This window comes from Athene noctua, chromosome 30, assembly GCF_965140245.1.
Source record: "Athene noctua chromosome 30, bAthNoc1.hap1.1, whole genome shotgun sequence".
NCBI classification, from domain to species: Eukaryota; Metazoa; Chordata; class Aves; order Strigiformes; family Strigidae; genus Athene; species Athene noctua.
In genome coordinates this window covers 2,647,547-2,667,433 of record NC_134066.1, presented here as the reverse complement: position 1 = coordinate 2,667,433, position 19,887 = coordinate 2,647,547, and the positions used below count along the sequence as shown (strand labels likewise).

The window sequence follows — 19,887 nt, the reverse complement described above, 5'->3', positions numbered from 1 at the left end:
CTGACCCGCGGCCCCATCCTGCAGGGCTCCTCCCCGAGGTGGCTGTGGCAGAGGAAGCACCAGCCCTGGCCCCGGAGGTGCCCCCCGAAGAGGAGATGGAGCTGGAACCGGAGCCTTTGCTGCCCCCCGAGACGGCACCGCCACCCCCGGCTCCCCCAGGTGGGTCTGGGGACAGGACTGGGGGGGGGGGGGGGGGGCGCGTGTCTGCTGGCGGCTGTGGCATCACCGTCCCCTCCCCTCCACCCCCCAGATCTCCGCGCCATCTCGCCCGCGCAGCCCCCAGACCCCTCGCCTGAGCCCAGGGAGGACGCGGCGCCCGAGCCGCCCTCCCCAGCCCTGCCTGAGCCCCCCAGCAGCCCCGGCGCTGCCATGGACACTGAGCCCCCCGGCTCCCCGCCGCCCCCCCTGGGCTCCCCTGCCTGCACCCCGGCCCCCGTCGAGCCCCCCGAGGATGAGGAGATGGAAACGGCCGGTGGTGAGGGGGAGTCACCCGCCAGCCCCCCGGGAGATGGCCCCCACACCAGCCCAGCCCCAGAGCTCGGGCCTTTCCCGGGCCTGCCTGAGGAGGAGGAAGAGGAGGAGGAAGAGGCGCCGAGGCTGGAGCGGGAGGGTACCAGTGGGAGCTCCCCGCCGCTGAGCGAGGAGGATGTGCTGGAGGAAGGCCGAGCTGGGGGGGACCCCGAAGCCAAGGGGTCCCCCCTGCTCCTGGAGCCGGAGGAGCTGGGCCCCGAGACCCCCATGGAGGTGTGCGCCGCCGGGGAGAAGCTGCTGGGGCGTGGGGACGAGGGGGTCCCCGAGCCCCCCGCCCTGCGTCCCCGGCCCGACATCCTCAACGAGATCTCCAACCTGAGCCAGGGGGACACGAGCAGCAGCTTCCCCGGCTCGGAGCCGCTGCTGGGCTCCCCGGACCCCGAGGGCGGGGGCTCGCTGTCCCTCGAGCTGGGGCCCCCCTCGGCCGACGCCAGCCTGCCGAAGGAAGACGCCGGGTCACTGCCCCTGGGTGCCGAGACCGACGACTCGCTGCTCTTCGAGCCGGTGGCCAAAGGCGACGGGGATAAGAGCCGGCGGCGCAGCTCTCCGGGGCGCTCCCGCGTCAAGCAGGTATTGGGGAAGTGGGGGGGAACCCACCACCCTCGCCCTGCCACCCCCCCCATCCCCAGCTCCCTGGGCTGCCCCTGCGGCGAGTAGGCGAGGGCCGAGCGCGCGATGGGGGTGGGATGGGGGCCGTGCCCCTCCGCTGCCCCTGCACCGGCCGGGATGCGCCGTGGGGGTCCGGCCGGGCCCCCCCCGATTGCTGTAACCGCCCTCTCCCCTTGGCCTTAGGGTCGCAGCAGCAGCTTCCCTGGGCGAAGGCGCCCCCGAGGTGGGTCCCACGGGGGCCGGGGCCGGGGCCGTGCGCGCCTGAAGTCGACCACCTCGTCCGTTGACACCCTAGCAGTAAGGCTGGGCTGGGGCAGAAGTCGGGGGGGGGGGGCTCGGGGGGGTCCCTGAGCTGTTAGATGGCAGGGCTGAGAGCTGAGCAGCTTCCCCCAGCCCCTTCCCCACCATCTCGGTCCCTCGGAAAGGCTCGGGAGTCCTCGGGGTGGGGTGGGTGGGTGTCCTGGGAGGGGAGGCGACTGCTTGGGGTTGTGCCGTGGGTCTGGGGGTCTCACCCCACAAGTGCAGGAGGTGCCCCCCTCTTCCCCCCCAGAGGGGCTGGCAGCAGGGGTTCTGCTCCCCCTGCGTGTTCTCATGTCCCCCAGTTTGGCACCAGACTGGGGCTGGTGGCCCCCCCAGACCGCACGGGGAGTGGGGGTCCCCAACGCTGAGCCCCCCGGCTCTGTCCCCAGCTCGCCGACGTGGAGAGCTCACCCAGCAAGGAGGAGGACGAGGACGACGACGACACGATGCAGAACACGGTCGTCCTCTTCTCCAACACCGACAAGTTCGTGCTCATGCAGGTAACCGGGACGCTGCGGGAAGGACAGACGGAGGGGACAGGACAGATTCTGTGTTGTGTCCCCCCCCCCGACACCCCCCAGCTCCTCTCACGGCCTCTCTCCCCCAGGACATGTGTGTGGTGTGCGGCAGCTTCGGGCGCGGGGCCGAGGGCCACCTCCTGGCCTGCTCCCAGTGCTCCCAGTGCTACCACCCTTACTGCGTCAACAGCAAGGTGAGGAGAGGGACTGGGACCTCGGGCTCCGCGCTGGGGAGGGCAGCGCCGCGCTGTGCCCCCCCCTTAGAGCCGGGGCGTGCGCGCGGGGTCGTGTCCCTGTGGTTGTGCCACGCTCCGGCACGGCCGTGCCAAACCTTGGGGTGTCCCCACCAACCCCGGGGACCCCCGTGGCTGTGCCCAAGGCTCACGTAGTGCCCCCCCTCACCCCCCCAGATCACAAAAGTGATGCTGCTGAAGGGCTGGCGCTGTGTGGAGTGCATCGTCTGCGAGGTGTGTGGCAAAGCCTCCGACCCCTCCCGCCTGCTGCTCTGCGACGACTGCGACATCAGCTACCACACCTACTGCCTGGACCCCCCCCTGCAAACCGTCCCCAAGGGCGGCTGGAAGTGCAAATGGTGCTTTGGGGGGACACGAGGGGAGCTTGGGGAGGGGTTTCGCGGCTGGCGCTGACCCTTCGGCGGGTGTTTTTTGCCCCCCCCCCCCCCCCAGGTGCGTGTGCTGCGTGCAGTGCGGGGCGGCGTCCCCCGGCTTCCACTGCGAGTGGCAGAACAACTACACCCACTGCGCGCCCTGCGCCAGCCTCGTCGTCTGCCCCTTCTGCCGCGAGAAATACGTGGAGGACGACCTGCTCATCCAGTGCCGGCACTGCGACCGGTGAGCGCCGCGCGCTGAGGGGCGAGGGGGGGGCCGGATCTTTGTGTTTGGGTCCCCCGGCGAAGGGTGTGACGGGTCCCCGCTGCTCGCAGGTGGCTGCACGCGGCGTGCGACAGCCTCTTTACCGAGGAGGAGGTGGAGCAAGCTGCGGATGAAGGCTTCGACTGCAGCGCCTGCCAGCCCTACGTGGTCAAGCCGGCTGGTGAGCACCTGGGGGGTTTGGGGGAGGTTTGGGGGGGACGTTTAGGGGACGCGGGGACTCACCTCTGTGTCTGATTTTCCCTCTGCAGTGCCCGCACCGCCCCCAGAGATCGCCTCGGTCAAGGCCAAGGAGCCAGGTGCGTGCGGAGCCGTGATCGGTGCCGTGGGCTCCCCGGGGCCGCGCTCGGGGCTGGTTTTTATCCCCAACTCTGGCTTTTGTCCCCAAGACTGTCTGTCTGTCCCCGCAGAGCCCCAGTATTTCCGCTTCGAGGGCGTGTGGCTGACGGAGACGGGGATGGCGGTGCTGCGCAACCTCTCCCTCTCGCCCCTGCACAAGCGGCGGCAGCGCAAGGGCCGCCTGGGCACCCTGAACGGGGACGGGGGGCTGGAGGGGGGCGACCCCCTGGGCCCCGACGACAAGAAGGACGGTGACCTGGACGCCGACGAGCTGCTCAAAGCCGAAGGTGTGTTCCCTGAGGTGGGGGGGTGCGGTGGGGGGGTGCCAGGGGACCCCCACTGACATGTCGGGGGGGGGTCCCGGCAGTGGGTGTCGAGCACATGGAGTGTGAGATCAAGCTGGAGGCTCCGGCCAGCCCCGACCGCGACATCGGCGCTGACGTGGACTCGGGGAAGGGGCTGGAGGACCCCGAGGAGTGCAAGAAGCGGAAGCGCAAGCCCTACCGGCCCGGTGAGTGTCACCGGGGGCCGCCCCTTAGGGCCAAACCCCCTTCTCCAGGCCCTGCTGTGATTTCCCGCCCCCCCCCCCCCCGCCCCAACATTTCCTCTGCACCCCCCAGGCATCGGCGGCTTCATGGTGAGGCAGCGCAAGTCCCACACCCGCCTGAAGAAGGTCTCGGCGGTGCTGGCAGAAGTGGGGCGCGAGGGGCTGAGCGCCGAGGGGCACCCCGAGGAAGGTAAGACCTGCTGGCACCCGTTTCCATCCCCAGGGCACGGAGAGGGACAGCGGGGTGCGCCCAGACTGTTTTGGGGGGGGGATTGTGTTAATGGGGTGGCTGTTGCAGGGGCTCCGGGCGACCTCCCGCCCGAGGGCGGCCTGGATCCGGGCTCGGTGGAGGGGGACGAGAAGAAGAAGCGCCGGGGAAGGAAGAAAAGCAAGTTGGAGGACATGTTCCCCCCTTACCTGCAGGTAGGATGGACGGGGGGGACGGACGTGGCCCTGGGGGGGCAATGGAGGTGGCTCTGAGGTGGGGACAGACCGGGGGGGACGCACTGATGGCCGCTCCCCCTCGGGCAGGAGGCGTTTTTCGGGAAGGCGCTGATGGACCTGAGCCGGAAGGCGCTGCTGGCAGCGGGCGGCGTGGGGGACGGGGCCGCCCGCCCCTCCCTGGGCCAGGGCGCCCCACGGCCCAAGGGGGACCCCAACCTGGCCGGGGCGCTGCAGGGTGCCCCCCCTGAGAGGAGAGAGACCCCCATGCACCCCCGAGGTGAGTGTAACCAGAATCTGGCCTGGGAGGCCAAACCCTGGCCACTGTCCCCGAGAGGGGTCGTGGGGGGTTGTTGGGGGGTTGTCATGGACACCAAGGATTGTTGGGGGACCCCAGGGTTGTTGCAGGTTGTTGGGGGCTGTTGGGGTCCTCCAGGACTGTTGGGGGCTGTTGGGGTCCTCCAGGGTTGTTGGAGGACTCCAGGGTTGTTGGAGGTTCTTAGGAGTCTCCTGGGCTTGTTGGAGCCCCCTGGGGTTGTTGGAAGTTGTTGGAGGACCCTGGGGTTGTTGGAAGTTGTTGGAGGACCCTGGGGTTGTTGCAGGCTGCTGGGAGTCCCTTGAGGCTGTTGGAGGTTCTTAGGTGTCCCCTGTGGTGTTGGGGGGTTGTTGGAGGACCCTGGGGTTGTTGCAGGCTGCTGGGAGTCCCGTGGGGCTGTTGGAGGTTCTTAGGTGTCCCCTGTGGTGTTGGGGGGTTGTTGGGAGCTGCTGTGACCACTGGGGGCTGTTGGAGGACACTGAGGGCACTTGGGGGGGTTGCTGCCACACCGGGGGGTGTCGGAGGATGCTGGGGGTTGGTGGAGGACCCTGCGGGTGGGTGGGGGGTTGCTTGTCCCCCAGCCCTGCTGAGGCCTGGTGCCCCGCAGGGGAGGACAGCACTGACGGCAGCGCCGCCGCTCCGGACGACGACGGCAAGGACGACGCGAAGGCCGAGGACCTGGGTGAGCTGTGGGGCCCCCCCGGGCCCCCCCGGTTGTGCGGGACAGACCGACAGCCGAGTCCTCCACAGGGGCCTTCGAGAGGCAGCCTAGAGCGTCTGCAACCATAGAGACGGAACTGCTCTATGGTGGAGGAGGACGCTCTAGGCAGGGAGGGAAGTGCGAGAGGGGAACTCTATGGTCTCCCCTGGTGGCTGTGCAGCGCTGGTGACCATAGAGTGGTGCCTAGCGCGCCCCCGAGTGGTGCGGCGGTCTGGGGGACTGGAGGAGGACTCTTCCTCTGAGGGCGCTTGGGGGGTCCCGAGCCCTGAGTGGGGGTTCCTGGAGCGCTGAAGGCAGCTCCTGATTCCTCCTACAGGGGCCGAAGAGCCGAAGGATTCCCCGGACCCCGGGGACGCTGAGAAACCGGCCACCCCGGGCGAGGGCGCGCTGAGCTCCGACCTCGACAAGATCCCCACGGAAGGTGAGGCCCCCGCCGTGGTCCTGGGGCCAGGACCCCCGGGTTTCTCCCCCACTTTTCTTCACCGCGTGCTGCCTGCAGCGGCTCAGTTCCTCCTTTTTCCTCCCGCAGAGCTGCCCAAGATGGAGAGCAAAGACGTCCAGCAGCTCTTCAAGGACGTGCTGGGCTCGGCCGAGCGCGGGGAGCAGCCCCTGAACTGTGTGGCTGCAGGGATGGAGGCCGGTGGCGCAGGGCAGGACCCCGGCCGGGCGCAGCGACCGTTCCTGCAAGGAGATCTCCAGCTGCCGGGACAGGGTGGGTGGAGGCCACGTGTCTGCTGGGGAGCGGCTGGGGGAACTGGGGGGGTTCAGTCTGGAGAAGAGGAGGCTGAGGGGAGACCTCCTGGCCCTCTGCAACTCCCTGCCAGGAGGGGGCAGAGAGGGGGGATGAGTCTCTGGAGCCAAGGCCCCAGCGCCAGGCCCCGAGGGAATGGCCTCAAGCTGCCCAGGGCAGGGTCAGGCTGGCTCTGAGGAAGGATTTCTGTGCAGAAGGGGCTGTTGGGCGTTGGAATGGGCTGCCCAGGGCAGGGGGGAGTCCCCGGGATCCCTGGGGGGGTTGAAGAGTCGGGCTGAGCCAGCGCTGAGGGATCTGGGGGAGTTGGGGGGGGTCAGGGGGAGGGTCATGGTCGGGCTGGAGGAGCTTCAGGGGCTTTTCCAACCTTGGTGCCTCGGTGAGGCTCCACAGCCCCACGCCCAGACGGGGCGATCGGGTGGGGGAGAAGGGCAGGACTCGCCTTCTGGCCTGGAGAAGCCGACGTGGTGGGTCCTGAGCTGCGGGAACAGCGGTGGTGGCTGCGCTGCAGGAGAGCCTGCACTCCCGGCTCTTCTCTGTTGCTCCACAGATGAACGTTTTGGGGGTGAATGGGGGTGTCTTGTGTTGTCTGTGAGCTGCTGGGGGTGGGCACAGGTCTGAGCCCCAGCTCTGCCCTCCTGAACCCCTCTCCCTTCCCTCACAGGGAGCGTTTCCCTGGGCTCTCTCTCTGGAACCGTCTCCCTGGACTCGTACTCGGGCGTCTGCCAGTCCCCGTTCCTCGACAACAGGTACGCGGGCGCCCGGCGGAGCTGGGATTTGCCTCCTGGGAAGGAGGGAACCCCCGGTTGTTGGCAGCACCCGCTTTTTCCTCACACTTTGCCGATCCATAACGCTCTCTCCCCTGCACAGGGAACGGAGCGGCTTCTTCAGCCCAGACCACTGCGAGCCTGAGAGCCCCTGGGCCAGCAGCTCGGCCGCCACCACCCCCTCGACCCCCACGACGCCCACGACAGAGGGCGAAGGCGACGGCCTCTCCTACAACCAGCGCAGCCTGCAGCGCTGGGAGAAGGACGAGGAGCTGGGCGAGCTCTCCACCATCTCGCCCGTCCTCTACGCCAACATGAACTTCCCCAACCTCAAGCAGGATTATCCAGGTAGGGCTCTGGGGGGGCAGTTCGGGGTGAGGACGAGGGGAAGGTGGGTGCAGCAGTAGCACCTCTGCTCCCTGATCCGAGGGGAGATCCCGGCCGCTGCGGCCCAGGGCTTGGCTGTGGGGCTGAAGCGCTTCTTGTAGCGACGTGGGGGGGTTTCTCAGCGCCTGATCTGGGGCAATGGGGCCGTCCCCACGCGTGACGGGGGCCGCTCACCCGCCGAGGGCCCGGGTGTGCCTCTCAGGCACGGGCTAACGTCGCTTTTCTCCTCTTTGTCTGCTCCTACCGGCCTCCCAGACTGGTCGAGCCGTTGCAAACAGATCATGAAGCTCTGGAGGAAGGTCCCTGCCACAGACAAAGCCCCCTATTTGGTGAGTACTGGGGCGTTAGTGGGGCGGGGGGGGGGCGGCCGGGGCACCGGGGGGGGGCTGCGAGTCAGCTGGCTTCGTGTTTTTGTTAGCAAAAGGCCAAAGATAACCGGGCGGCTCATCGCATCAACAAGGTGCAGAAGGTACGTGCTGGAGCGGGGAGGTGCCCGGCGGCCCTGACCCAGCCCTGGGGGACGTGGGGTGCCCACCCTCTGCCCCCCGTGCCCCTTCCCCAGCCCCCCGGGGCCCCCCAGCCCTGACGGCCGGGCTCTCTCTGCAGCAGGCCGAGAGCCAGATCAACAAGCAGACCAAAGGGGAGGGACTGCGCAAGCCGGAGAGGCCCTCGCTGCACCTACGGATCCCGGTGCCGCCGGGGGCGCAGCCCATCTACATCGGCAGCCCCCCCGCCGCCGGCGAGGGCTTCTTGAAGCCCCCAGCCGGGGCCGGAGGGGGGCCGGAATCTCCCAGCGAGCTCTTCCTCAAGCTCCCGCCCCAGTCCCCCGCCCAAGTGCCTTCGCACGATCCCTACGGCGCGGCGCCCGCCTACGCGCTGGAGCCCCGCTTCCCCTCGCCCCTGGGCCAGAGCCCCACGGCGGGCGCTGCCTTCCAGCCCTTCCCCAACCAGCCCCAGCCCCTCGCTGGCCCCCGTGCCGGGCCCGGCTCCCAGCCCCCCGATTTCCACCCCACGCCGCCCGGTACCCCCCGGCACCAGCCCGGCACCCCCGACCCTTTCCTGAAGCCCCGGTGCCCCTCCTTGGACAACCTCTCGGTGCCGGGGAGCCCCGGGGCTCGGCCCCCCGAGGCCCTGCTCTCTCCCTTGCCTTTTGGGGAGCAGAAGAAGGGTCTGGAGGTGAAGAAGGAGGAAGGGGGGAGCGTGGGGGTCTGCTCACCCGGTTACGCTTCCACCATGAGCTACGGGGACTCCCCGGGCGGCCCCCACCTCTCCGCAGCGGAGTTGAAGGCGGCCGATGTTTTTAAAGCCCCCATGACCCCACGGGTCTCTCAGGTAGAGCCGCAGAGCCCGGGGCTGGGGCACCGGCCCCCCGACACCCATCCCCTGGCCCCCTCGCCCCCGGGCCACCCCGATCTCTACCGCCAGTCGCCCTACCCGGACCCCTACTCGCAGCCCCCGCTGACGCCCCGGCCGCAGCCCCCCGAGGCCTGCTGCGCCCTCCCGCCCCGCTCCCTGCCCTCGGAGCCCTTCTCCCGCGTCCCCGCCAGCCCCCAGTCCCAGTCCAGCTCCCAGTCCCCCCTCACCCCTCGGCCACTCTCCAACGAAGCCTTTTGCCAGTCCCCCGTCACTCCCCGTTTCCAATCCCCGGACCCTTATTCCCAACCGCCCTCCCGGCCCCAGTCCCGGGATCCCTTCACCCCCCTGCACAAGCCCCCCCGGCCCCAGATGCCGGAGCCGGGCTTCAAGTCGGTGCCGCTCTCGCACAGCCCGGCGGCCGGCGGGGGCTTTGGGGGCCCCTCAGCGGGTGAGCCCCACGCTAAGACGCCGGCGGGGCAGCAGCCCCCCTTCGCCCGCTCCCCCGGCGCCAGCGTCTTTCCGGGGAACCAGCCCCCCATGCGTTTCACCTTCCCCCCGACCGTGTCGGAGCCGCTCAAGGGCTCCCCGTCCCACCAGCCCCACGGGATCAACAGCCATTATGGCCCCGGCAAGCCCCAGAGCTCGGCCTACGCCTCGTCGCCCGGTTTCCACCAAGCCGGGAGCCCGCTGGGGCCGGGCGCTGCGGCCGCCGACACTTACAACCTCTCGCCGCTGCGGCCCCCCTCGGTGCTGCCCCAGCAGCCCCCGGCCCCCCCGCAGCAGCCAGACGCCTCCGTCACCTTCCTGCCCCGACCCGCGCTGGGGCCGCCGGCTGATAAGAGGGAGGAGGCGGCCGCGGGGCTCTCGGCACCCCCAAACCGGGACCTGGCGGAGCTGCCCGGCGGCCAGGACGGGGCCCTGGGCACCATGAGCCAGTCGGAGCTGGAGAAGCAGCGGCAGGTGAGGGTTCACCGGCATTTGGGACGGGGTTTGAGGGGGGCACTGGGACTGGTGAGGTTAAAGAGCCCGGATTGTGTTGTGGCTCCTTCCCCGAGCCGTGGAGGGGCCGTGGGGGGTGAAGGTGAGCGCGGCCAGAGACCCACGGTCTGTCCCCGGGGTTCCGGGCGTCCCCGCTCCCGGTCCTGACGCTCGGCTCCTCGCAGCGCCAGCGGCTCCGCGAGCTGCTCATCCGCCAGCAGATCCAACGCAACAGCCTGCGGCAGGAGAAGGAGAGCGCCGCGGCCGCTGCCACGTCCTCGCCAGCGGTCTGGGCCACCGAGGCTGGTAGCCAAGCCTTCGAGCTGAGCCGGGGCATGGCTCCCTACCAGCCAGCACAGGTACGGGGGGTTCGGGGACGGCTCTGCCAGGACACCAGGGCTGGCCGGAGGGGTGACGCTGTGTCTTTCTTCTTTTCCAGGACAAGGCTCTCCTCGGGACACTGGCCACCGCCTCCGGTGCCGGGAAGTTGCCCGGCTCCGTCATGGTGCAGGCAGCGTTCGCGCAGGACGAGCGGCTCTCCCGGCCGCCACCGGCAGCCACCCCGGCCGCCGTGGACATCAACGGGAGGTGAGTGTCCGGCAGCAGGGCCGCGGCTTCGCCACCACCGGTCATAAATAAGCAGGGTCTCGACCGCGCCAGGCACCCCGAAACCCCCCCGGGGTCCTGTGCGTGGGGGCTGCGGCGCTGCCGAGCCGGGCCCGACACTGCGGTGTTTTTGCAGGGCGGCGGTGGGGCCCCCCCAGGCTTTCTACCCCCGCGGCGTCTTCCCGGCGCCGCAGCAGCACCTCTGGCAGCAGCAGCAGCAGCAGGCGGCAGCCGCGGCCCTGCGGCTCCCCGGCACCTCCCGCTTCGCCCCCCCGGCCGCTGGCACCCCCGTGGGCAGCTTGGGCACCCGCCTGCCGACACCCGCCGAGACGGTGCCCGCCTCGCCCGCCGCCCTGGGCGCCCCCTTCATCGAGCTGCGGCACAACGTGCAGAAGGGACCCGGGGGGGTCGTGGGCTCCCCCTTTGCCCCCCAGGCACCCCGGCCTCGCTTTTTCCTGCCCGGGGAGGAGGGCACCCCCCAGGCCCTCTGTGCCCCCGTCGTGCCCATGCAGGCACTCCCCGCCCCGGTGCTGCAGCCCCAGAAGATGCCGGTGCCGGCCGCGTCCCCGCAGGGAGCCGAGATGAGCAACAGCCACCACCAGCCTCACGGCAAAGCGGCCGCCCCCCCGCCGCTGCCGGCCCCCAGCCTGGAGCTGCCGCACGTCCCCCCGCGCCCGCTGGCCGCCGGCTCTGCCCTCCGCCCCGAGGGACGCAAGGACGGCCCCGCGCCGGACCCCGCGCCGCCTCCGGTCCCGGGGAAAAGCCACCTGAGCCTGGAGGGGCCACGTCTGCCCTGCGAGGTGCCGGTGGAGCCCGATTTGGATGACGACTTCGGCTCCCACAAGGACCTGGAAGATGATGACGATTTGGCCAACCTGAGCCTGGATCCGGACGTGGCGAAAGGGGACGATGATTTGGACAACTTGGACAGCCTGGAGACGGCCGACCCCCACCTCGACGACCTGCTCAACGGCGACGAGTTCGATCTCCTGGCCTACACCGACCCTGAGCTGGACACAGGTGACAAGAAGGACATCTTCAACGAGCACCTGCGCCTGGTCGAGTCGGCCAACGAGAAGGCCGAGCGCGAAGCCCAGCTCAAGACGGAGCCGCTGGCGCCTAGCTTGAAGCTCCCCGACTCCGGGGATGGCAAAGACGCAGCCTCATCCGCGGAGGACCGGGACGTGCCCAAGGAAGGGCTGGTGCCTGGGGTGGGCTTGGGACCCGCTGCGGGCGCCACGCTGGCCCCCGACCCAGCGTTCAAGGTGCAGGGCCCGGAGGCCAAGGTGGGCTCGTTGCCCGCCGACGTCAAGCCCAAGCTGGAGGACGGCTGCCTGAAGACCTCTCCCTGCCAGTTCACCGCCGGCGGCCCCGAGCGGCTCCCGGTCCCCGTCAAGTCGGAGGCTCTGCAGGGCGTGGATAAGATCTCGGCCTCGCTGGGGCTGAGCCTCAAATCCAGCCAGACCCTCCTCGGCCCTGCGGCCGGCCCGGCTCGCCTCGGCTTGACTCACTTCTCAAACAGCGGCCACGCCGGGGTCCCTGTGCCGGAGAAGGACCCTTACGCCGGCCCCGGCCGCGGGCTGGCCCCGGCGCAGCTGGGCGGCCAGAGCAACCCCTTGTTGGAGAAATTTGAGCTGGACGGCGGAGCCCTGGGCCTGGGCAGCACCCGGCACTCGCCGGCCGATGATTTGGACAAGATGGAGAGTTCGCTGGTGGCCAGCGAGCTGCCGCTGCTCATCGAGGACCTGCTGGAGCACGAGAAGAAGGAGCTGCAGAAGAAGCAGCAGATGTCAGCCCACCTGCCTCGGGGCACCCCCCACCTCCCTGCCCCGGGGCACCCCATGCTGCACACAGCGGCAACGACGGCCGGGCAGCCCCCCGAGGGGCAACCGCCCCGCCTGGGCGCCCCCTCGCAGCCGCCGCTGCAGCTGGGGCTGGTGGCCAGGCCGCCGCTGATGCCGCCGCAGCCCCCCCGGCTCGGAGCACCCCAGCAGGGCCCGGCGCTGGGACCCCACATGGGCATGGCCCCCGGGCAGCCCCACGTGCTGGCAGCCCCCCACGGCGTGCAGGTGGCCCTGGCGCAGCCGCAGCAGAGCCAGCAGCAGGTGCTGGTGCAGAAGCCGATGGCCGGGGTGCAGCCGCCCGCGCTGGGCCTCAAGCCCCCCCAGCTTGTCATGCAGCAGCAGTTGGCCAACAGCTTCTTCCCGGACACAGGTAGGGGCTGAGGGCGGTTGTTTTGGGGGGTTTTGGGGCCTTTTTGGGTGGCGGGTGTAGTGCTGAACGTGCCGCGGCACCGTCCGTTGACTCTTTTTGGCAGACCTGGACAAGTTTGCGGCCGAGGACATCATGGACCCCATTGCCAAGGCCAAGATGGTGGCGCTGAAGGGCATCAAGAAGGTGATGGCGCAGGGCAGCATCGGGGTGGCCCCAGGCATGAACAGGTAAGGGGTACGGGGGGCAGTGGTGGGGGGGCACAGCCTGGGGCACCTCAGCTCCGGCTCATCCCTCGTCACTGTGCGTCCCCCTCAAAGGCAACAGGTCTCCTTGCTGGCCCAGCGGCTCTCGGGGGGCCCGGCCGTCTCCGAGATGCAGAACCACTTGCTGGCGGGGAGCGGGCAGGTGAGTGGGGTGTCCAGGGAGGGGTCCGGGGTCCCTTGGGGCCGCCTGGCTCAGTGCTCGGGACCCTGCCGGGCAGCAGCCGCTGTGGCCGGTGGGTTTGGGGTTCCCCGCGGCGATGGGGGCTGTGTGGAGGGGACGGGAGGGGACACAGCACGTCCCCAACGCTCCCCCCTTTCTGCCAGGAGCGGAGCGGCACCGACCCGACCCAGGCTCGCCCCAACCCCCCCACCTTCGCGCAGGGCGTCATCAGTGAGTACCGATGCTGGGGGGGGGCACGGGGTGGTGCTGGCCGGGTCTCATCCTGCCCACGCAGCTGGACTGAGCCAGGGCTGTGGCCAGGCTCGACCCGGAGCCGGGATTCCCGCTGATCCGAGCCCCTTCCCCGCTCCCGCAGACGAGGCCGACCAGCGGCAGTACGAGGAGTGGCTCTTCCACACGCAGCAGCTCCTGCAGATGCAGCTGAAGGTGCTGGAGGAGCAGATCGGGGCGCACCGCAAGTCCCGCAAAGCCCTCTGCGCCAAGCAGCGCACCGCCAAGAAAGCCGGGCGGGAGTTCCCCGAGGCCGACGCCGAGAAGCTGAAGCTGGTGACGGAACAGCAGAGTAAAATCCAGAAGCAGCTGGACCAGGTAGGACCCTGCGTGTGCGGGTCAGGACGGTGTCCCTGGAGCTGGTATGGTGTCCTGGGTGGCAGTACAGCGTCCCCAGGGTCAGTACAGCATCCCCAGTGTCAATATGGTGTCCCCAGCGCAGGTACAGTGTCACCAGTGTCCCTGGGGTCAGTACGGTGTCCTTGGTATCAATATGATAGCCCCAGTGTCAATATGGTGTCACCAGTGTCCTTGGGGTCAGTACGGTGTCCCTGGGGCTGGTGTGGTGTCCTAGGTGACAGTACGGTGTCCCCAGGCTCGGTACAGCGTCCCCAGTGTCAGTATGCTGTCCCCAGCACCAGTACAGTGTCCCCAGTGTTCCTGGGGTCAGTACGGTGTCCCCAGGGTCGGTACAGTGTTCCCAGTGTCAATGTGGTGTCCCCGGCCCTGAGGCCGCGCCGTCCCCGGGCTCAGGCCGCGCCGTCGGTCCCCGGCAGGTGCGGAAGCAGCAGAAGGAACACACCAACCTGATGGCCGAGTACCGCAGCAAGCAGCAGCAGCACCAGCACCAGGCCTCGGCCGTGATGGCGCTGAGCCCCTCGCAGAGCCCCCGCCTCATGGCCAAGCTCCCCGGGCAGCTGCTCTCGGCGCACGGCGGCGTCCAGCAGCCACCCGGGGCCGTGGTGGGCACTCAAGGCCTCGGCCAGCAGCCGGGGCAACCCGGGGGCCTGCGCTTGCCCCAGGGCGGCGTGTCCATGGCCGTGCAGCCCGGTTTGTCCTTCATGGGCCAACAAGCCGTGGGGAACGCGCCGGTGCCTGGCACCTCCAACAGCTTCTTCGCCGGGAACCCCGCGCTGCGCGGGCTGGCGGCCGACAGCCGCCTGATGCAGGAGAGGCAGCTGCAGAGGATGCAGCTGGCGCAGAAACTGCAGCAGCAGAACATGCTGGGACAAGTGTCGCTGCAGCAGCAGCCGCAGCAGCAGCCGCCGGGGGTGATGGGCCAGGCCTCGATGCAGCAAGCGGGTGTCATGGCACAAGCGTCGATGCAGCAACAAGGCGTCATGGCCCCGGCGTCCATGCAGCAGCCGGGGGTGATGGGACAGGCGGCGGCGATGCAGCAGCAGGGCGTCATGGCCCAGGCGGGGGTGATGGCACAAGCGCCGCTGCAGCCGCAGGGCATCATGGCGCAGACCCCAATGCAGCAGCCGGGGGTGATGGGACAAGCGTCCCTGCAGCAGCCGGGAGTGATGGCGCAGACATCGATGCAGCAGCCGGGCGTGATGGGCCAAACCTCGATGCAGCAGGCCGGCGTGATGGCGCAGACATCGATGCAGCCGCCCGGCGTGCTGGGCCAAGGCTCGCTGCAGCCCGCCGCCATGGTGGGGCAACCCGGCCTCCTCGGGCAGCAGCCGCCGGCCCCGGCCCCGCCGCCGGGCGCCGTGGGGCAGCCCCTGGTGCCGAAGCAGCCGGCGCTCATGGGCGGCCAACAAAGCCTGTTGGTGCAGCAGCTCTCGCCGCAGCAGCAGCCGCAGCAGCCGGGTTTGCTGGGCCACGTGCAGGCGCCGGGGCTGCAGCACCAAGCGGTGCTGGGCCACCCCCCGCCCCAGCGCCAGGTCCTCCTGGCCCCCCCACACCAGCAGCAGCAGCAGCAGCGGGTCCTGGGCTCGCCCCAGCTGGCGCCGCAGACTCCGGGGATGTTGGGCCACCGGCTTGTGTTGTCCCAGCAGCTGGGGCAGTCGCGGTCGCTGCTGGCCCCGCAGCAGCAGCCGCAGCAGAACTCGGCGGCCGCCCAGCCGGGCCTCCTGGGGCTGGGCCAGGGGCAGCCCTCGATCCAGCACTTTCCGCAGCACGGGGCCGTGGGCCAGGCCCCCTCCGTGCTGCACCTGAGTCAGGGAATGCAGCCGGCCCCGGCGGTCCTGGCTGCCAAGGACCAGCCCGGAGGGGTGGACGGTGGCGCCCTGCCCGCCGAGGGCGGTGAGAGCGGCGGGGGGCAACTGCACGGGGGCCCCCAGGACCAGCCGGGAGCCCTCAACCCCCCGGGGCTGGGTGGCCCGGAGCCCCCCAAGCACCAGGCTGAGCTGGGGCAGGGCCAGCAGCTCCTCTTGGCCTCGCCGCAGCCGGGCGTCCTGGGCTCGCAGCCGGCGCTGCGGGCAACCCCCGTGCAGCCGGGCGGGCTGCTCGCCCCGCCGCTGCAGAGCCCCGGGGCCGCCCGCCCCGAGCTGTCCCAGCAGCAGCACGGGGACACCGGCGGGGCAGAGCCGCCGCTGGGCTGCGGGACAGGCCAGGCGCAGGGCATGGCGCTGCCCCCGCGCCCCCCGGAGCAGCCGGGCAAGGGGCCGGCGGGCTCGCTGCAGGGCCAGCCGCAGCCCCCGCGCCTCCAGAGCCCCGGGCAGCACAAAGCGGGGCCGGCGCCGGGCACGGGCGCGCTCCCCCCGGGCCTGCTGGGGCAGGTGCCGGGGCCGATGATGGGCCAGATCCGGGCGCAGCTCCAGGGTGTCCTGGCCAAGAACCCGCAGCTGCGGCACCTGACGCCGCAGCAGCAGCAGCAGCTCCAGGCGCTCCTGGTGCAGCGGCACCAGCAGAACCTGCTGCAGCAGAGCCAGGCGCTGCGGCCCCCCGGCCCCTTCCCCAGCCAGTCCTCGGACTACGGCTCCCCGGCGCCCGCGGCCCGCCAGCCCCCTCGCCCGTTGGGGCCCCTCTTCCAGCCGCGACCAGGTGCCCCGGCGGAGGCACAGGCCGGTTTTGGTGCTGAGGCGGGGCGGGGGCTACCGGGGCAGCCCCCCCAGCAGCCCCTGGCCGAGCTGGTGCAGGCGGCCCTGGCTGCCCGCGGGCCCCAGCCCGGCCTCGTCCGGCTCCCCACACCACCAGCCCCCTCGCCCCTGGGCTGCGCGCCCCAGCACCTGGCTAGCGCCGAGCAGAGCCCTCAAGAGCCAAAGAAGACGTCGCCGGGGGTCCCGGCCTCGGCCCCCAGCCCCACGGCGCCCACGGAGCAGGGGTTAACGCCTGCACCCACTGGCACCCTCCTCGACCCAGCCCCCGGCCCCTGGGACCCCGAGGCGCCTGGTGCCGACCCCAGCGAGACCCACATCAACGGGGCTGTGCTGGAGGGGGCCCCCACGGCGGCTGAGCCCCCCCAGGTGTTGGTGAAGCAGGAGCCCAAGGAGGAGGCGGCGGCAGCGCAGTGTGAACTGGACGGAGACGAGGCGGCAAAACCCGAGGCCAACGGGGAGCCCGGGACTGGCCAAACCAACAGCACACTGGCACCGGGCGGCCGCTCCGAGGCTGGGCACCTCCTGCTGCAGAAGCTGCTGCGGGCCAAGAACGTGCAGCTCTCGGCGCAGAGCCCGGGCGAGCTCAACGGGCACACGGAGAACCGGGGCGCCGGGACGGAGCCGCGGCCGCAGCCGGTGCTGCTGGGCCGGGAGGTGAGCGGGGCGGCACGGGACAGGGTTGGGGGCTGCAGGGCTGCGCTCAGCACGACCTCCCACCCTCCTCTTCCTCGCCAGGACCCCTCCATCGCCAGGAAGCCAGCGGCCACCAAGCCCAAGCGGGTGCAGAAAGGCAACGAGCGGGTCCCGGCGTCTCGGAAGAAGCTGCGGAAGGACGAGGGGCTGCGGCCCGGCGAGGCGCTCATGAAGCAGCTGAAGCAGGTACGGCGGCGGCCTGGGGGCTTGGCAGGGGGGTGCTCTCTGCCCCCAGCCCCTCCTCACCGCTCTGCCCCCAGGAGCTGTCGCTGCTGCCACTGACGGAGCCGACCATCACGGCCAACTTCAGCCTCTTCGCGCCCTTCGGCAGCAGCCCCATCAACGGGAAGAGCCAGCTGCGGGGCGCCTTCGGCAGCGCCGTGCTCGACAGCGTGCCCGACTACTACTCCCAGCTGCTCACCAAGGTGAGGTGGGGGGTGAGGCCACAACAACCCTCAGCGGCGCTCTGGGCCTGGGGGGTGGCTGGAGAGCTGCCAGTCAGAGAGGGACCGGGGGGGGGGATTGATAATGAGCCAGCAGTGTGCCCAGGGGGCCGAGAAGGCCAATGGCATCCTGGCTTGTGTCAGCACTGGCGTGGCCACGGGGACAGGGAAGGGATCTGAGTCCTGGTGAGGCCGCCCCTCACTGAGGGGGTTCAGTTCTGGGCCCCTCACCCCAAAAAGGCCATTGAATGACTCGAGCGTGGCCAGAGAAGGGCAACGGAGCTGGGGCAGGGTCTGGAGCACAGGTCTGCTGGGGAGCGGCTGGGGGAACTGGGGGGGTTCAGTCTGGAGAAGAGGAGGCTGAGGGGAGACCTCCTGGCCCTCTGCAACTCCCTGCCAGGAGGGGGCAGAGAGGGGGGGTGAGTCTCTGGAGCCAAGGCCCCAGCGCCAGGCCCCGAGGGAATGGCCTCAAGCTGCCCAGGGCAGGGTCAGGCTGGCTCTGAGGAAGGATTTCTGTGCAGAAGGGGCTGTTGGGCGTTGGAATGGGCTGCCCAGGGCAGGGGGGAGTCCCCGGGATCCCTGGGGGGGTTGAAGAGTCGGGCTGAGCCAGCGCTGAGGGGTCTGGGGGAGCTGGGAAGGGTCTGGGGGAGGTTCACGGTTGGGCTGGAGGAGCCTCAAGGGTTTTTCCGACTTTCATGATTCTGGGGTTGTGCCCTTACCCCCCACCCTGCGGTAGGGGGGTCCCTGGGCCACCCTGCCATGCTCACCCTGCTGTCTCTCTCTCCCCAGAACAACCTCAGCAACCCACCCACTCCGCCCTCCTCGCTGCCCCCCACGCCGCCCCCCTCCGTGCAGCAGAAGCTGGTGAACGGCGTCACGGCCCCCGAGGAGCTGGGCGAGCAGCCCAAGGACGCCAACCCGGCCCGCGAGCCCCACGGCCAGAAAGGTGAGTGTGGCTGGCACGGGGCTGGCACAGAGTCCCCTCCACCCCCTGTCACGCTCTCCCCGCGACACACGCCCCTTCCCCACACAGACACGCCAGCCGTGGAGGTGAAGAGCCTGGACCTGCTGGCAGCTCTGCCCACCCCTCCCCACAACCAGACCGAGGACGTCAGGTGAGCCGTCAGCCGCAGTGACCCCCCCAGGGGTGACACCAGCCCCCCCAGGGGTGACGCCAGCCCCTGAGGCCCCTGACACCTCCTTCCCCACAGGATGGAGAGCGATGACGAGAGCGACTCCCCTGACAGCATCGTCCCTGCCTCATCCCCCGAGAGTGTCCTGGGCGAGGAGCTGCTCCGCTTCCCCCTGCTCAGCGAGGCCAAGCCGGAGCTGGAGGAGCGTGTCCTGTCCCCCATCATCCCCATCATCCCCCGGGCCAGTATCCCAGGTGGGCTGGGCCGGGCTGGGGGCAAGGCGGGGCAGGAGGGAGTCTGTGGGGCACAAAAATCAGGCAGGAGAGCATCTGTGGGGGGCAGAGACCAGGCAGGGCTGGGAGGGGGCCTGCAGGCACATGAATTGGGCAGGAAGGGTCAGCACAGAATATGGAGGGGGGCCCCGGGGGGGGGGCAGTGCCGGGGAAGGGGCTGTGGGGAGCGTGGGCCGGGGGGGTGTAAGTGCACCTGGGCAGCAGTGCCTTGAGTGTGGCCCCGGGGGCTGGCCTGTGCCTGGGGGTCCCCCATCAGTGCGGGGGTGCCCTGTTCCCCCGTGCCACGCAGGGTGATGGATTCCCAGCGGCGTTCCTGCAGGGGTCTGGGGTTCCCGGGTGGCTGTTGGCAGGGCTGGGTCTGCGGTGGCTCTGATCCCCTCCCGTCCCTTCTACCCCCACACCAGTGTTCCCCGACACAAAGCCCTACGAGGCTGCGGAGCCCTTCGGGGGCCCCCCCGGGAAGGTGGGGGCAGCAGGCCCGGGCGCCCCATGGGAGAAGGGCAAGAGCAGCGAGGTCTCTGTCATGCTGACGGTGTCTGCAGCGGCCGCCAAGGTGAGCGAGGGGACAGCGGAGGGGAGGCAAGACCCTCGGGGTCCCGGCGGTGACCCCATGCATGGTGGCACCTGGGGGGCCGCACCCATCCCGTCCTCTTCTCGCCCAGAACCTCAACGGGGTGATGGTGGCCATGGCCGAGCTGCTGAGCGTGAAGATCCCCAGCTCCTACGAGGTGCTGTTCCCCGACGGCCCCGTGCGAGCGGCCGTGGTCGAGGCCAAGAAGGTGGAGACAGAAATGGCTGGTGAGTGTCTGCCGTGCCCCCGCGGGCTCCCCCGTGCCCCCGCGGGCTCCCCCGTGCCCCCGCGGGCTCCCCCGTGCCCCCGCGGGCTCCCCCGTGCCCCCGCGGGCTCCCCCGTGCCCCCGCGGGCTCCCCCGTGCCCCCGCGGGCTCCCCCGTGCCCCCGCGGGCTCCCCCGTGCCCCCAGGCCAGGCGCCCTATGACGGGCTGTCTCTGCCTCGCGCAGGGGTGCTCGGTGGGAAGGAGAAGGCGGCGCTGGCCGGGAAGGTGCCGGACACCAGCTCCGAGTGGCTGAAGCAGTTCGACGCGGTGCTGCCGGGGTACAGCCTCAAGGGCGAGCTGGATCTCCTGACGCTGCTCAGACAGGTCAGCGGGGTGTGGGGACCCCCCCTGGGGCTGTGACCCTGGGACAGAGGGAGGTGTTGGGGTACCCCTAAGGCTGTGGCTGTGGGGGGGGTGCAGGAGGGGGCCCTTTGGGGTTGAGCATTATTTTTGGCCA

At 70.7% G+C, this 19,887-nt stretch overlaps 1 protein-coding gene across 1 annotated transcript in view; it reads left to right on the top strand.

The window, feature by feature from the left end:
• Window positions 1-19,887, top strand: part of KMT2D (lysine methyltransferase 2D) — a 30,077-nt gene that overhangs the window by 5,197 nt on the left and 4,993 nt on the right. The window contains exons 11-47 of the mRNA XM_074929680.1: window positions 25-159; window positions 251-1,101; window positions 1,324-1,437; window positions 1,830-1,940; window positions 2,048-2,152; window positions 2,369-2,550; window positions 2,645-2,809; window positions 2,902-3,011; window positions 3,100-3,147; window positions 3,259-3,474; window positions 3,555-3,698; window positions 3,808-3,924; window positions 4,033-4,157; window positions 4,266-4,455; window positions 5,099-5,173; window positions 5,529-5,633; window positions 5,742-5,924; window positions 6,625-6,709; window positions 6,831-7,075; window positions 7,370-7,443; window positions 7,533-7,583; window positions 7,721-9,430; window positions 9,634-9,807; window positions 9,888-10,036; window positions 10,191-12,268; window positions 12,372-12,495; window positions 12,586-12,673; window positions 12,856-12,922; window positions 13,068-13,300; window positions 13,759-16,686; window positions 16,768-16,911; window positions 16,986-17,150; window positions 17,958-18,283; window positions 18,380-18,555; window positions 18,999-19,147; window positions 19,257-19,392; window positions 19,615-19,754. Coding sequence (XP_074785781.1) covers window positions 25-159; window positions 251-1,101; window positions 1,324-1,437; window positions 1,830-1,940; window positions 2,048-2,152; window positions 2,369-2,550; window positions 2,645-2,809; window positions 2,902-3,011; window positions 3,100-3,147; window positions 3,259-3,474; window positions 3,555-3,698; window positions 3,808-3,924; window positions 4,033-4,157; window positions 4,266-4,455; window positions 5,099-5,173; window positions 5,529-5,633; window positions 5,742-5,924; window positions 6,625-6,709; window positions 6,831-7,075; window positions 7,370-7,443; window positions 7,533-7,583; window positions 7,721-9,430; window positions 9,634-9,807; window positions 9,888-10,036; window positions 10,191-12,268; window positions 12,372-12,495; window positions 12,586-12,673; window positions 12,856-12,922; window positions 13,068-13,300; window positions 13,759-16,686; window positions 16,768-16,911; window positions 16,986-17,150; window positions 17,958-18,283; window positions 18,380-18,555; window positions 18,999-19,147; window positions 19,257-19,392; window positions 19,615-19,754 — 12,218 coding nt within the window. The remainder of the gene's footprint in view (window positions 1-24; window positions 160-250; window positions 1,102-1,323; window positions 1,438-1,829; window positions 1,941-2,047; window positions 2,153-2,368; window positions 2,551-2,644; window positions 2,810-2,901; window positions 3,012-3,099; window positions 3,148-3,258; window positions 3,475-3,554; window positions 3,699-3,807; window positions 3,925-4,032; window positions 4,158-4,265; window positions 4,456-5,098; window positions 5,174-5,528; window positions 5,634-5,741; window positions 5,925-6,624; window positions 6,710-6,830; window positions 7,076-7,369; window positions 7,444-7,532; window positions 7,584-7,720; window positions 9,431-9,633; window positions 9,808-9,887; window positions 10,037-10,190; window positions 12,269-12,371; window positions 12,496-12,585; window positions 12,674-12,855; window positions 12,923-13,067; window positions 13,301-13,758; window positions 16,687-16,767; window positions 16,912-16,985; window positions 17,151-17,957; window positions 18,284-18,379; window positions 18,556-18,998; window positions 19,148-19,256; window positions 19,393-19,614; window positions 19,755-19,887) is intronic.